The sequence below is a fragment of the Bolinopsis microptera genome, chromosome 7, assembly GCF_026151205.1.
Source record: "Bolinopsis microptera isolate Bmic1 chromosome 7, MBARI_Bmic_1.0, whole genome shotgun sequence".
NCBI lineage: Eukaryota > Metazoa > Ctenophora > Tentaculata > Lobata > Bolinopsidae > Bolinopsis > Bolinopsis microptera.
Genome location: NC_087078.1, coordinates 19,191,359 through 19,207,752, shown reverse-complemented (window position 1 = coordinate 19,207,752; position 16,394 = coordinate 19,191,359). Strand labels below are relative to the sequence as shown.

General features: G+C 39.5%; 2 protein-coding genes across 3 annotated transcripts in view; both read left to right on the top strand.

Annotated features, from left to right (window-relative positions):
* Window positions 1–16,394, top strand: part of LOC134818591 (mitochondrial adenyl nucleotide antiporter SLC25A24-like) — a 51,339-nt gene that overhangs the window by 5,477 nt on the left and 29,468 nt on the right. The window contains exons 1-2 of one of the 2 annotated variants that reach the window (XM_063828232.1): window positions 1,617–1,648; window positions 1,976–2,210. The exons of the other annotated variant lie outside the window; for it this stretch is intronic. Of the exons in view, the coding sequence (XP_063684302.1) occupies window positions 2,160–2,210 (51 nt within the window). The 5' untranslated portion in view covers window positions 1,617–1,648; window positions 1,976–2,159. Of the gene's footprint in view, window positions 1–1,616; window positions 1,649–1,975; window positions 2,211–16,394 lie in introns of those variants that run through there. 2 annotated transcript variants of the gene reach the window in all.
* LOC134818590 (cdc42-interacting protein 4 homolog) overlaps window positions 814–16,394 on the top strand; it is a 72,032-nt gene continuing 56,451 nt past the window's right edge. Inside the window, exon 1 of the mRNA XM_063828219.1 lies at window positions 814–824. The gene's annotated coding sequence lies outside the window, so the exon portion shown is untranslated. The remainder of the gene's footprint in view (window positions 825–16,394) is intronic.

Sequence of the window (16,394 nt, the reverse complement as noted above, 5' to 3'; positions counted from 1 at the left end):
AAGCTCCATTATACACACCATATTTACATCTCACTTCTCAGAGATGTAAATAAATAAATCTGTTTAATATATAAGCTGACAATTCAGTGTTTGTGGTGAACTGTTGTTGTAATCGTAACAAGATATTACGAATTTCGCGAGCCTTATTGGCACTTCTTCCAGCTATTGCAGTTGTACACATGTAACAAACTATACAAGGAACATGTTGCTGTCCGTCATTTTATAGGTAACATTAACGCTGTTGCTACTGGAGTAGTTAAGTAGTGGGGGTTAAGTAGTAGTAGTTAAGTAAGCTTAGTGATTTAGTGATGGAGTCGTGTTTACTGATTACTGTATGATAATATTCACTACTGTAGTTTATATGTTATACTGTCAAACTTATATTGTATATTTTGATTGCATAATATCTCTTATCACTTTATAGTCAGACTTGTGCTGTTATCGCAATGATAATGGAGCACGGTCACTTAAAGCAACGACACAAATCATATTAGACGTTAAGCTTTTAAATAACGGTCATATAATGGGTCATAATTACTTTAAATTATGACAATCTTATATAACTGGTTACAACTTTCCCAAGAAATTACCCATACCAGCTCGCATAAGTAGTTCATTATTTGATAATAGCCTTATCTCCATGCTAGTTAATTGGCAGCAGCTTCAGATGTACATTAATAGTGCCGTGTAAAATGTGCGAGTAGTTCAACTTCAAGCGTCCGGTTTCAAGAGCTCCGATGCTTTTTGTTTTTCGTTCTCGCCTAACTTTGTAGGCTTTCAATCTAGTTAATAGTCAGAGCTGATGTAGTTTTACAAATAATTTGCATCCTAATGTAAACCACTACTACTACTAATGACATGTAAACCACTACTACTACTAATGACATGTAAACCACTACTACTACTAATGACATGTAAACCACTACTACTACTAATGACATGTAAACCACTACTACTACAAATGACATGTAAACCACTACTACTACTAATGACATGTAAACCACTACTACTACAAATGACATGTAAACCACTACTACTACTACAAATGACATGTAAACCACTACTACTACTAATGACATGTAAACCACTACTACTACTACTAATGACATGTAAACCACTACTACTACTACAAATGACATGTAAACCACTACTACTACTAATGACATGTAAACCACTACTACTACTAATGACATGTAAACCACTACTACTACAAATGACATGTAAACCACTACTACTACTAATGACATGTAAACCACTACTACTACTAATGACATGTAAACCACTACTACTACTAATGACATGTAAACCACTACTACTACTAATGACATGTAAACCAATACTATTATGTGTTTTATGCACTGGATATTAAAATGTAGTAAAATTACTATTGAATTCAATAATGATCACAGAATTTGCTATTTGCAGGAATCTCTAATCACTTACGTCTCTAATCACTTATGCTCTTTCCATTCACATTTTTGATTCCTCTGGTAATGCTTCTAGTTTTTGTATTTCCGCTTATGATGTGTGAAAGTAAAAATGCCGCCGATTTGCAACTTTCCCTGACTTTATACCCGCTTGTGAATATCCAGCAGATCTAACTCTCTTACACGTGTAGTAGCATCAGTTCCTATGTGAGGCAATGACTGTTATAATACCTTCCGGGAATTATATCCACTAAAACTCGGGGACACCGAGGGCTGATAATTTGCTCATTTTTCCCGCAAGAGAAGCGAGGGTATTATCAGCCCAGACTCAGACTGGCTGGCGGCAAGTTTCAAAACAAATAACACTGGCGTTCTATATATTAGACACTATATTGTATGATGCGCACGTATCGGATTACACCCCTTCTGCAATCGGAACCGGAACGTATTATAAAATATAATACCTCCGCAACTTCGTGCCCGCAAATTCCCTCCAGCAAGCTGTCGGGAATTATAGCGCGCAGCACTCAGTGGCGGAGGTATTATAGTATTAAAGAACATGACCCTGTGCCCTGCGCGCGCACACCACTGCAGCACGTGCAGACTCCCCCGCAGCACGTGCAGACGCCCCTGCAGCACGTGGAGGCGGACCACGTGCGCCTGGAAACGCTCTTCCACACTCTAGACCACAATGGGGACGGGTTTATAGACGAACATGAGCTGCTCCACTATATGACACTGTACTACGGGGAGAAGGAGGGTCAGCTTGAAGAAGAGGCCAAAGTAAGTGGATTAATAGTTTTCAAGGCTAGAGTAAGCTGCTGTTCCGTTCTGGGTTGATTAATCCAGGATGGTGACACTAATGTGGTCTTAAAAGTATGCTCGAGCTGGAAATTTGGATCGAATATTATGAATTAATATATTAGAGACCACAGTACTCGAGATTTAATCACAACTATTTTACTGATATGAATTTTTAAATTCATATCATTTTTAAATTCATATTAAAAAAAAATTCATATCAATTTGGTTTAAAAACCAAATTTCAAAACACAATTATCATTGTTACAACAGAAACGATCAGTAAATTATTTAAGCATTGTTAGTTAATACAGTTCACTCACGTGCGTATGAAAATAATCAGAAGGGTTCTGGAAAACTCCCGTTTTTCCGCGCAACAGTATAGTGCCTGTATTATAAGTCAGAGATCGTTCACAAATTATGTAGGGATCTGGAAATGTGGCCTGTTAGTAGGAGTGCCTTGCTCTTGAGACCTCTCCTAGCTCTTGTAACATGCCAATCTCACTTCTCGCCGTATTCTCACCAAGATGTACCCCCTGCTGGGTCCTGTGGTCTCTCACCGTAGGTATGACCCTGTTAGTTACCCGCTGTCTCAGGAACTCGTTACACCTCTCCCGATCATGGAGCATGAACAGCGACAAAAACATAGTCTTAACCCACTCCCGAAAACTGATAACGGAAGCATAGTATATCAGAACATTTGAGATATTGTTCAGATAAATTACCAGTCTCATGATGGCGCAAAATCGGGTTATAATCTCCACAAACCCGCCCGAATCGCTGATAATCTCATTAACAATCATTAGTTCGGTAACAGAGTACGCGACTGTTGGTAGGAAGCTTGCGCAGTACACCGTGGCGACAATGATAACCGTTATTATTCCTTGTAAGTTAGCGGCCCTGCCCCGCTGAAAGTTCAGCCTGATCGCGATCACAATGAGGCCGGCTGTAGTTCCCACCACAATCGCCATGCACACAACCAGTATCGTGCTCTCAACTATTATATTAATTGCATAATTAGTGAGAATGACCCCGCAACTCATGAGGGGATAGAAGAAGATGACAGTGTAGCTGCTGGTGATAAGGAGTAGGAGAGATGCTACTGAGAGGAGCCACATGGCTCCAGCTGTCACGTGACCGTGTTTCACACTCCAGTTAGTGGATCTGAAGGGCAGGAGAACAGAGGCTAGTTTACTACAGTTGAGAGCACAAACAAGGAGCATGCTGCAGTAGATGAAGGGGTTGCGGGTGTAGACCTGGAAGTAGCAGAACTCTTTGCCGAACATCCAGTGGTCTGTTGCTACTGTTAGGAACGTTGGGAAGATGAAGATAAGGGTGTTGATCAGATCCAGGACTGCCACATGAGAGATCAAGGTTGTTGTGATTTTATCCAGTTTGATGACTCTCCGGTTGCTTGCTATGAGGATTATTGTGTTGCCGATCAGACCGAGGATTGTTCCAAGAGAGAAGAATGTTATCCAAAGTGGCCGCTGGGTTTCCACGTTGAGATGTCCTCCAAACTGAGATTCATATTCAGCATACAGTTCAAAAACCGACTCATTTATTGTTGGTTTGTGAGGTAATACCATGCTTCACAAAAATCAAGGAAACAGAGTACGTATCTGCTCTTTAACCTGCTCCTGAATGCAATATAGTTAATAGTTATATTCTTAGTTTAAATAACAAATCTAAGTTGCACCTTTAGAATGAAAGTAAAAAGTTAATTGAATAAACAGAAAAGTTAAAGGGTTATAATATAATATAAGCTCGAACGCTTCTCAATTGGTATCCTTGAGATAAGTTATCAAGAATGCAAACAGGAAGTGAGGAAGTCTCTGCAAACGCGAACTCTGCCGACAAAGAATTGCTCCTCACTTTAAGAAGTTGACACGCTTCACATGACCTGTTATAGCTGTGCACATGACCTCTGGCCTCTGCTCTAATCAAGTCGCTATATTATATAAATCAGTTAATCATAACTAAGGAAGGCTGGAACTTGGAAGAGTAGCACTGCTACGTAACAACTATCTGCAGAGTGTAAAACTGCTATAAATAAATGTAAAACTGCTATAAATAAATGTCCCTAAATGATCTATTTCCTTGGCAAATATCCAGCAAACCATACCACTCATCCATAGCCGCTATAAACAAGAAAAATGAACTAATAGTAAATGTCTAGCAATAAATGGATATGTTTAAATTTTAATGGCCCGCGTCATGTCATATATTGGGTATATTTTGCTCTGACTTAGTCCTGGAATATTCTCCGCCTTATAAAATCATTAATATTGACGTAGATTCTCCGGAAAACACTTTTAATTAACCACCCTACTAGTAATTACCCTACTCCACCGCTATTTGGAACCGAATCCTAGCTATCAGTAATCAGTACGCTTCCCCGAATGTAAATGATTTTTCGTGGTATTAAAGTAGGAAAGATCCTCCCACTGAGATACGAAGTCTTGTCTGGAGAATTTTCTTTATTTTGAATCATGGTTATTAAGTTATATGTCCATTAACAGTTGATACGAAGAACAGATTATCAAATATGCGGTATAAACAATACGTAGCTGTCTCCTAAAAGAAGGATTTACAAAACATCTAAATTATCAAGTATAATATTGATGCCCAACATAAAGAGTATAGATAAAAAGTATAAAGTTCGAAGTTTTGAAGTAAGTGACATAGCGATTGGGCAAACAAAATTACGAGTGATAAATATAAGTGCTCATTTTTGAAAGCTGTTGTAATAAAACCTCTAATTTATTAAAGCTGTCGGGCAATGTAAAATATAAATCAGTCGACAAAGCACCTTAGAAACATAGTGGGTGCAGTTTAAATTTGACAGCAGCTAGCCCAGAGCAATTACAGAACTGAAATCTTTAAAGTCAATTTGCACAAAATGAACCTTAGTCTACTTAAGCACTTTTGTCAGAAAACGGCAGATATGTCACACCACATAAATTGAGGTATATCACCACAGAATTAATAAAATAGTAATATTTTGATAGTGAGGATAAGCGGAACTCTTAAACTCTCTGATAACTCAAAGCAGAAAGCATTCCAGGTCACTACCATTGTAAGTAGTAAGCACTTAGGAGGTTTGGTGGAATAGCTTGATAGAATTACTCCATTCAAGGTCCTCAGATCTAACAATGTCTGAGTATAGCTGTTATATATCTTATACTAGTGTAACCCGGCCTTCTTATATATCTTATATATCTGTCTTGTATAAGTACCTCCGGCTTGTCGGGACCGGACGAGGAGCACAAAAGGGTATAAATCAAAATGTTGTTGTCAATGTTCCGACAACACAGTGTCACGATGTTTTCACTGTTCCGACAACACAGTGTCACGGTGTTGTCAATGTTCCGACAACACAGTGTCACGATGTTGTCAATGTTCCGACAACACAGTGTCACGATGTTGTCTATGTTCCGACAACACAGTGTCACGATGTTGTCAATGTTCCGACAACACAGTGTCACGATGTTGTCAATGTTCCGACATCACAGTGTCACGGTGTTGTCAATGTTCCGACAACACAGTGTCACGGTGTTGTCAATGTTCCGACAACACAGTGTCACGGTGTTGTCAATGTTCTGACAACACAGTGTCACGGTGTTGTCAATGTTCCGACAACACAGTGTCACGATGTTGTCAATGTTCCGACAACACATGAACACTAAACAATATCCATATGATGTTATAAACTGCTGTTCCTTAATAGATCGTACATATTCTTGACCCTCGACTCATTGTTTAAAAAAATATCGATATGAAACAAAGCGATTTCTTTGAAAGGACAACTATTTCGAAAGAATGACCTCAAAGAATGTTGCAACGAAGCTATAAGCTATTTAAAGATATTACGAGTTCTGAATATTATATACCTTCTTCTGTATCATACCCCTCTTAAACGCCAAGCAACTTAAACTGTCTTTGCTTTGTATAAATCAGACAATAATGGTCTTTTGAAATTTCTTATAGTGCTGTTTTAGAGTTTCATTTACTGACCTGGTATTATGTCAATATCTGAATAACCATACTGTCCGTGATATATTTCGTGATGTTAAACGTTCAACAGAGGGATCCAATGCAAACAGGGAACTCATATTAATATTATGACATGACTATGTATAAAATTTATTGTTTATTTCCCTCGTACGTTTCGCAACCTCATTTCTCGGGCAACTCAAATATACACCCCTGGCTGCATAAAGAAACATTCGCCCTTGCCCGTGTTTACGAAAACTTTGAGGTCTACAGATAATTTGTTGGTTGTTTGGGGACAAGCTTTTGGTACACTGGTTAATATTTACTATAATATTGAAGAATTACTAATATAAAGTTTGATAAATATAAATACCCGTACATAAATATAAATACCCAACATACCCAACAAATACGGGAAACACTTGAAATTGCCGTAGAACTAGAACTTAACTTGTATCTGTAATTCAAGAAATTGTAAGCAAAAATAACTATACTCATGTTTTATACACATCAGTACACTACGCGTACTGTGTCACGTACAAATTGGGCTTATTACCTAATACTATATATTACATAGTATACATTAGAATACACTTGCACCGCGCATTCATTGACCACAGGCTAGCTATACATCACATCTCCGCAAGTAATCCTCGCGCGCTGCACGCGGCTAGTTGTCATGGTAACTAACGAAAGGAAGGAAGGAATGACAACATATTCAGACCCACCTACCGCTATCTGCAAAATCCACGTTTTTCTGCAAAAACGACCATTCGTAACCTTTCATTATTACTTTTTTTACAAAAACGTGTGAATGGAAAAAATCAAACGATGTATCGTAACACACAACACAAACGTAAACTACTGGTAATTTGTCCTCAGGAAAAAGCCCTATATTAAGATATACAGTGCACCTGGTCTTTATGAGACCTGCTTAGCGATTGCTTTTGAGCGATGTGTGCTCCACAAGTCACATACTTGAGTTACAATCACGTTTTAAAACTCACAATAAAGGTCCTCATTATCAGGAAAAATCAACAAATATACGCATCAGTCTTAAATTGGAGGATATTTGAATATTCTCAGAATAGAGACTAAAGATTGTAGTACCTGGAAAGGCCTGACAATCCCTAAAATACACAAATCTAGTCGGTTCCTTACGAGAATTGTCACTAGATCATAACTGCTCCATTTGCTAATGACAGCAATATCTTGCGAATGTTTGAATGCTAGTATGAACAATGCAAGGAGTTACAAATTTGAATAAGTTTGATGCCGACAAATTATGTGCATATAATCAAAGGCTTCCCTAAAGAAATCAACGCATTTTGTGCATGACCCCGTGCTTGTTCTTAATAAAGGTTTACCCAATACACGTGAATATCATGTAATATAACCGCATTTTACTGCTTTGGAGATCTCATAATGAAATTGGGACTGGTCACCACCTTTTGTTTTCTTTAAACATAATATTATAGAGCACGGCGTTTGCTTAATTGCGCAAATAATATACAAGGGTGGTCGATGGGCTGCAATATGTTTAAACAGTAAACATATTGCACTTGCAGCGAGACTCACCTGCAAGAGCTTTATAATGTATATTCAAGGTAATTGTTACTGATGTCAGCATTACCAAATGTGGAGAGGACAAGGCTTAACCTTGCTTTCTTCACAGATTAACTTTACCGGGGTAAGCACAGGGCTTCAATGCTCTATCTTATAGTGGTTTTGATCTATTCCTTAGTAGTAAAGACCACTGCCCCACGAAGAAGAAGATGTCAGCATCAGCTTTGGTCTTGTGAATAACTCACGAGACATTTCTAAGCCTAAGATAGAGTGACGGTGTCAAATAAACGTCAGGTACGAGCTCTTGTACCCGCAATCAAATCAAATCAAATGAAAAACAACGCCTTACTTGTCCGTCATATGGCTAATGCATCATGCCCATGGATCAAATTCTTTGAAAAAAGACAAACAATCAAAATTTTACGTTTAATAAAAGTAAAACTGAATCAAAGCACAAAACAACATAGCACACGTCATACCGCCGACAACTGGTGGATAATGATTCCGAGTGCGTAACATGATGGATAGTTATGAAAATAACCCCTATGTAAATGTTATGAAAATAACCCCTATTCTAATTCACTACATTTCTAGATGTTTTTTTTTCTAGAAAGATCTACAATCACATAAACAAAAATTTCTAGGAATACCCAAGCACCTAAAAGTTGTACAATAATATGTCCAATCACCAATTAACTAGATTAGTTTATAAAAAGTAGGGAAAAATAAGATCATTAACTCTGCTTGAAAGATGATAAATTTGGTAAAATAGCAAGTGCAGTCTTCACAAACTGAATTTGGTGAAATTAAAAGTGAACTACTTTACTCTATTCGAGACATAATTCACAAAAATAAACGGTTTATCAAACAATCATCTGCTTAAACGGGTGTAACATCATGGTAGTGATATTACTAGCAAATATGTACAAATACCCTTACTCATAACGTGCTCAAGTTTATTCGGGCATCTCATAAATGTCCTCCTCGTCTACACAGCGGGTGGGCGACAATTGACCCCCCGACAATTGACCCCCCGACAATTGACCCCCCGACAATTGACCCCCAGACAATATAAGTTAATACAATTAACCCTGACCCCAGTGTAATTACATAGGGGTCAATTGTCGGGGGGTCAATTGTCGCAGTACCCTACACAGCAAGTTGGTGGTCCGGTGTTTGCGGGGCTGGTGTCAGGTATTATTCCCAGTGGTGTGTTATTGTTTTGAGCTGGTGTCTGCTTGTTGTTTTGGGTGATGTTCTTCTTTGTGGTTGAGCGGCGTTGTTCGATGGCACTGTGGTAGTCCTGTTGGTTGAAGGTTCCTCTGAGTGGTGTTTCTTTGTCTCAGTGCAGTTGTTGCCGGCTGGGTTCCAGATATAGTTGTCCTGACACACACAAGCACAGTGGTCGAGAGAGGCGGTGCTGTTTTCAGGACAATTTGTACAAGAAGTGCTGTTCCGAACACTGAAAGTGTTCCCACCACATTCCATACACTCTGTGTCATTTTTGTACAGTCCTAGAAAACAAATACAGTTACTTGAACCAGGGGTGGAGGTAGCTCCGTTAGGACACTGGGTACAGTTCACTGAGTTAGCAGCACTGTACTTGTACGCTGGACAAGGTAGACAGTGACCCCCCGACCAGTACAGGCCAGCTTCGCAGGAACATCTACCCACAATACCAGTTGCGTTTACACTGTTTGTTGGGCTGCAGCTGTAAGATAATGTGGTGTAGTAGTACTAGTAGTCTTGGCTGTGCTGGTCACTAGAGGATTGACCGTAAGTACAAGTGGGACTACAACCATCCAAGTTGTAAATACCTGACTCATTGTTGGCGCAGAATGGATAGCAGTAGTCGTGCATGTTGCAGAACTGGATAGCAGTAGTCGTGCATGTTGCAGAACTGGATAGCAGTAGTCGTGCATGTTGCAGAACTGGATAGCAGTAGTCGTGCATGTTGCAGAACTGGATAGCAGTAGTCGTGCATGTTGCAGAACTGGATAGCAGTAGTCGTGCATGTTGCAGAACTGGATAGCAGTAGTCGTGCATGTTGCAGAACTGGATAGCAGTAGCCGTGCATGTTGCAGAACTGGATAGCAGTAGTCGTACATGTTGCAGAACTGGATAGCAGTAGTCGTGCATGTTGCAGAACTGGATAGCAGTAGTCGTGCATGTTGCAGAACTGGATAGCAGTAGTCGTGCATGTTGCAGAACTGAATAGCAGTAGTCGTGCATGTTGCAGAACTGGATAGCAGTAGTCGTGCATGTTGCAGAACTGGATAGCAGTAGTCGTGCATGTTGCAGAACTGGATAGCAGTAGTCGTGCATGTTGCAGAACTGGATAGCAATAGTCGTGCATGTTGCAGAATTAGATAGCAGTAGCCGTGCATGTACGGAGATTGTCCTGTTCGAAGAGGTAACACACATTCTTACGAGCTCCTCCGTCAATACTCACCATCAGTAACCCTTCGTAGGAGCGCTCACTTTCTGTCCTCCATATACTAAACTCCACTGCTGCCTCTTGATAGAAAATTTGATAATTTAGAGGTTACCAGGGTTACCATGTAACATTCCATTTCAATTCAAACTAAGATTCTTTCATCGTCATCAAAACAGAGGGTCCTTTAACATTGTAATTTCAAAGGATCGATTTGTCTTAAAGAAACTTGTAAACTCACTTGCTATCATGACCATATAGAGTAGGTATATAAACACCTTCATGTCGAGTTGCTGAGAAGTTGACTAATCGAAATGGACTAGGCTGGAACTAACAGTAACTGATGCAGATGTTACGTTAGCCTGAGTGTCTGTTACTCGTGTAGTGGGTAGAAATACGGTGTTGAGTAAATGGATATGGAAAGCGTTTTCCTCCCTTCATAGTTGGTTTACAATAGCTGCTACCCAAAATATGGTATAGTTAAAGACAGTTAACTGACATCACGCACAAAATGTGATACTGTGATACCTTTGTGTTACTGATGGACCATTATCAAGATTTACGATTCCGAACTTTTCGCACATGTAATCCTGGGAGGTATTATAAACAAAACATGACTCCAGATTGACGTATAACTAATTATACTAATTATATTATATATGTATAATTAATTACATAACACTTTACAGTTTACTGAAAGGCTTTATAACGTCCTGGCACAAGCACAAGTCAAGGCCTAGGTGGAACTGGAAGGTTATATCATAACAGCACATTATTGCATGGTCGCCTACAAGCTGCAGTAAATTTAATTGTTAATTGAACCCCCCTTCTAACGACGCTACCCCATTGAAAATAAGCTCCTGAGTGCATAGTTGACTCATACATATTTGACTCATACCTTCTGTAATTAGCTGTATAACGACAATGTGGTAGTTGACAATAATTGACAATGTTAATATTCTAAATATTGTAATGAGCTTCCGCAATATTCTTCAATTTATAAAACTGCATTTTATAAAGATATATTCGAGAAATGTCTTCAAGAAATAGCTCTGTTTGTAACATGACATCCCACAGCTAGGTCAATAGTTTCTGTAGCTCTGCGGGTAAGTTTGAAAGCTTCTCCCCCTTCTTTAAGACCTACTTGATTCCGTTTTCCCATTGATTTGTAACAACGGGAAAACAGAAACTTCAATTTTGTCCTCACAAACCCCCGAAAACTCGCTATAGAAGCAAAATATATGAACACATTGGCAATGTTGTTCAAGTATATCACATGGATAGCTAATGTTCTTCCCCGCGTGAACAGAAACTGATAGAATCCATCAGAAAAAGTGAACCCTTTCTGGCCCATGAGAAACACCACATACACAGCCGTGACGGGTAGAAAGCTCAGACAGAAGAGAATTGCTATGGAAATCACCGTGACCACCCCTCTTAGTTTAACCTGGTTTCCTCTAGCTTTACTCATCCTGGTGGCAATCACTGTCAACCAGATGGTAGTACCCATCACCAGAGCCGTGCTGCCCGTTATCAGGGTGAAGTTTATCGCAGCGTAGGTAGACGTCAGCCGGGATGGTTGTCCGACCATGAATTCACAGGTTATGGACTCAAAGTTAAACATGGGTTTCACGTGGCCTGTCTTCACTAGGATGATGGAAATTGGCAGAGGGACCCACGAGACAAGGCACGTGATACCTGCAATGATGTGACCGTAACGTTTTCTCCAGGTATCTGAGCGTAGTGGAAAGAGAATGAAGGCAAGTTTGGCACAGTTTAGCGCGCAGACTAAGAGCATACTGTGGGATTGTAACGGTACTTGCGTTATCGCTCGGAAGTAACAGAACTCTTTGCCAAACAACCAGTGATCAGTTGTTACAGTCAAAAAGGTGGGAAAGATGACTATCAGCGTGTTTAAAATGTCCGAAACGGCCACGTGCTGAATTAGAGTTGTGGTGACGTTGTCCAGGTTAATGGCTCTCTGTTTAGCTGCGATCAGGATGACAGTGTTTCCGAGTAAAGCAATGACAGTTCCGAGAAAGAATAGTGTTATCCAGAGAGGACGATGTACTTCCACTTTCACGTCAACGTCCCCAATCAGGGTCCAATATTTAGCGTACAAATCAAAGATTGTCTGGTCTGGAGAGGGTATATCTGGATATGGTGGTGTTGTAAATGTCATGTTACTCATCTCTGTGTCTGATGTTCAGTGGTTCAGTTGTCTTGTGCTTTCACTGAAAAACAAAACTAATGGTCAAATCGAATAACGAAAATATCAAGGACGACCCATCAAGGTAGGATAATAAAATACGACAATCCAACACTCTAACTTGACCCAGCCAGGCTCCAAATGTTTGGAGACCTGCCTCCCAGGGGTGAGGTATGGCGATAATTCCACAATAATTTGTATTTAGATGAAGTTCAATGGATGTTGGCTTGACTCACCAACTCTAACTTAGAAGTACTAGGCATTCAAGTGCTCCGCATTCAGGACTCGTACTCAGCATTCGTATAAACTTAATCTGAAGGTTAGAAGTAAATACAGAATGGGGGATTTTTAAACAAGGATCCAGCCAACCATTATTGTCTGAATTACTTGAAATTAATAAATCAATGATAAGGGCTGGACCCCCTCCACCTAACAACATTAACATGACATGATCGATAAAATAAAATAACTTTATCGCTTCTGTATTATATCGGGATTGTGCCCCTTGAGGGCATGATTTAAGGGTCACTGCGGATGGCAGGGGGAGTTCTGTGATTGTTTAAGTATTACGTAACTAATTGCTGTAATTAAGTCTCCTTTGATGAAACCCTAGAACTCTTCAGAGTACAACTTTGATCCTAAAAGATCAATCATAGTCGTTTTATTTATAACATTTATAAAAGGTTTAACCTTTAAAAGCAATAAGGCAACGAAAAATAAAATGTTACATAAACAAATTAAAGTTTCACTTTGATACTGACAAATTCCAGAAAATTCGACCTTTTAAGAAGAAACTATCCTTCTCTTGTATACACTAGTTAGTCCTAGCTAGTTCTAGTCAATTGAATGAAATCTTAGTTAATATGTAAAAGTTTCTCAATTCGTGCTGAATGTTATAGTCTGTCATGAGGAGGGTACTATTTATTCGGAGTGAATACCAAATAAACAATTCTCCGCTGAACAACAAATAGCCCATTCGTGTCGAATTTTAATAACGTTATAAACTGTCCAGCATGGTTTAATTTAAGTGTCGAAATAACGCCACACAATATTAGATTATTACGCACCACAAGTTTGAATTTTGTGACGTTCATACAATTTTAAATTTCTGACGAACAGTTTAACTAAAGGGTGCATCGAGGCTTGGCTTAAAATCATGGTTATGATCAAAAGTTAACATATCGCTAAATGAAGGAGTAGAGGGTTTATTACACTACGAAATAGGAATTATTGACAGTTAAATAAGCATTTGACGTTCATTACTGAAGGGCTGTCAACAAATTGATGCCGAAATTTGACCACTTATGACAACTCAAAGTTACCGCCACTAGTACCACTTCACTCGAGACTTACAGAGCATCTCTTAATTTTTTCTTTGCTGTTAATCTGTCAATAATCTGGCAAAATATTTTGTAGCAATATCACGAATAAATTGATAAATCGAGAAGAATTTAATCTTATAATTAATAATGCAAACAAGCAAAGACGTCGTAGCCTCTGATAGATCGTTCAATTAAGGACAGGAAGGGGATGTTATCTTCACTATTTATTTGAACAGTTTTCTAAAAGGCAAGAAGAAATGTTCCGCTATTAAAATAAGAACAAGGGAAAAAAATAGGAACCAAAATCTGTCTACATATCTACAAATGATGGAATCTGTCTACATATCTACAAATGATGGAATCTGTCTACATTATATCTACAAATGATGGAATCTGTCTACATATCTACAAATGATGGATGCTGGTTGACTAGATCGGCCCCTGCTCCACAGCTGAAAGTGGTCTGTGGTGAACTCTTATCTAGTGCACTACTAATAAACTATTTCGTCATCTACTTCTTGAGAATCATCAACAACATGTTGGACTGGACAGTGAACAGTGACGTCTTAATAGCGTGCGAGAATGGGTAATGATAATTGCTCCATTGTTGAATTGTTGTAGTCATATTGATATACACCATCTTCTTATACTTATGTTAAAATAACATTAACAAATTGTAGCAATCTAACGACTTATAGGCGTTAACAATATGAATAATGATAGGCTTGAACCATATGAGCAACGGAACAATACCGTACTTTATGATTCTGTTGTCTATGTGAAGCAAGGATATTCAACCCCAGAGTGATAGGAGAGTCCTGAGCACATATCATATTAACCATAATATGTTAACAGCGTTCACAACATTAGTTGATAAGGTATAATCGGTCAGCAAGGTTAATGAAGTTGCATTTATCGGAGAGAAGGTGTATTTCAAGATAAATTTCAGGCAGTGACGTCCTTATCTCCATGGGTAATCTGCTGTCAAATCCGTACCGCAACTAGTTTAACTGGGGGACAGCCTTTGTGGGATGTTGCAACCATATTACAGATTACAGAATCTAGCTGAACAAAATTGAAATTGGTTTCCATTAGGGGCCATTAGGCTTTTTGTTCCTTACTTCACGCCAACCCAGCAAACATACAGTGGTGGTAGTAAGTCATACCCCCTGTATATTTCAGACGAACCAACTATGAGATAGCTGAGGAATATAGTAATTTGTAACTTAACCTGTTGTTTACTGTACGGTACAGTCTAACACTCCGCAATCATTCCTAAACCTGTTGTTTACTGTACGGTACAGTCTAACACTCCGCAATCATTCCTAAACCTGTTGTTCACTGTACGGTACAGTCTAACACTCCGCAATCATTCCTAAACCTGTTGTTTACTGTACGGTACAGTCTAACACTCCGCAATCATTCCTAAACCTGTTGTTTACTGTACGGTACAGTCTAACACTCCGCAATCATTCCTAAACCTGTTGTTTACTGTATGGTACAGTCTAACACTCCGCAATCATTCATAAACCTGTTGTTTACTGTACGGTACAGTCTAACACTCCGCAATCATTCCTAAACATGTTGTTTACTGTACGGTACAGTCTAACACTCCGCAATCATTCCTAAACCTGTTGTTCACTGTACGGTACAGTCTAACACTCCGCAATCATTCCTAAACCTGTTGTTCACTGTACGGTACAGTCTAACACTCCGCAATCATTCCTAAACCTGTTGTTCACTGTACGGTACAGTCTAACACTCCGCAATCATTCCTAAACCTGTTGTTTACTGTACGGTACAGTCTAACACTCCGCAATCATTCCTAAACCTGTTGTTCACAGTAAGCTACAGTCTAACACTCCGCAATCATTCCTAAACCTGTTGTTTACTGTACGGTACAGTCTAACACTCCGCAATCATTCCTAAACCTGTTGTTTACTGTACGGTACAGTCTAACACTCCGCAATCATTCCTAAACCTGTTGTTTACTGGACGGTACAGTCTAACACTCCGCAATCATTCCTAAACCTGTTGTTTACTGTACGGTAAGTCTAACTCGAATATTGTACGACGACAAGTAAACATAAAGATGGAGCGGTGTCTGGCACAGCGATAATAATATCCTTGATTATTATTACACGCGTTGTGAGTCCTCTACAGTCTCCAGACGCCACATTACACGCGTTATGAGTCCTCTACAGTCTCCAGACACCACATTAGACGCGTTGTGAGTCCTCTACAGTCTCCAGACAGTACATGTCACGGTGTGTTGTGAGTCCTCTACAGTCTCCAGACACCACATTACACGCGTTGTGAGTCCTCTACAGTCTCCAGACACCACATGTTACGGTGTGTAATCAAGAATCTACCGGAATTCTGGCTTAGTCTCGGTAAAAATAGGTCACGTACGTTGTACCGAGTAAAAACCCGATCCCGGTACTTGTTATTACTCCAGGTCCCCGACTTAAGTCCCGATCCCGGTACTTGTTACTACTCCAGGTCCCCGACTTTAGTCCCGATCCCGGTACTTGTTACTACTCCAGGTCCCCGACTTTAGTCCCGATCCCGGTACTTGTTATTACTCCAGGTCCCCGACTTTAGTCCCGATCCCGGTACTTATTATTACTCCAGGTCCC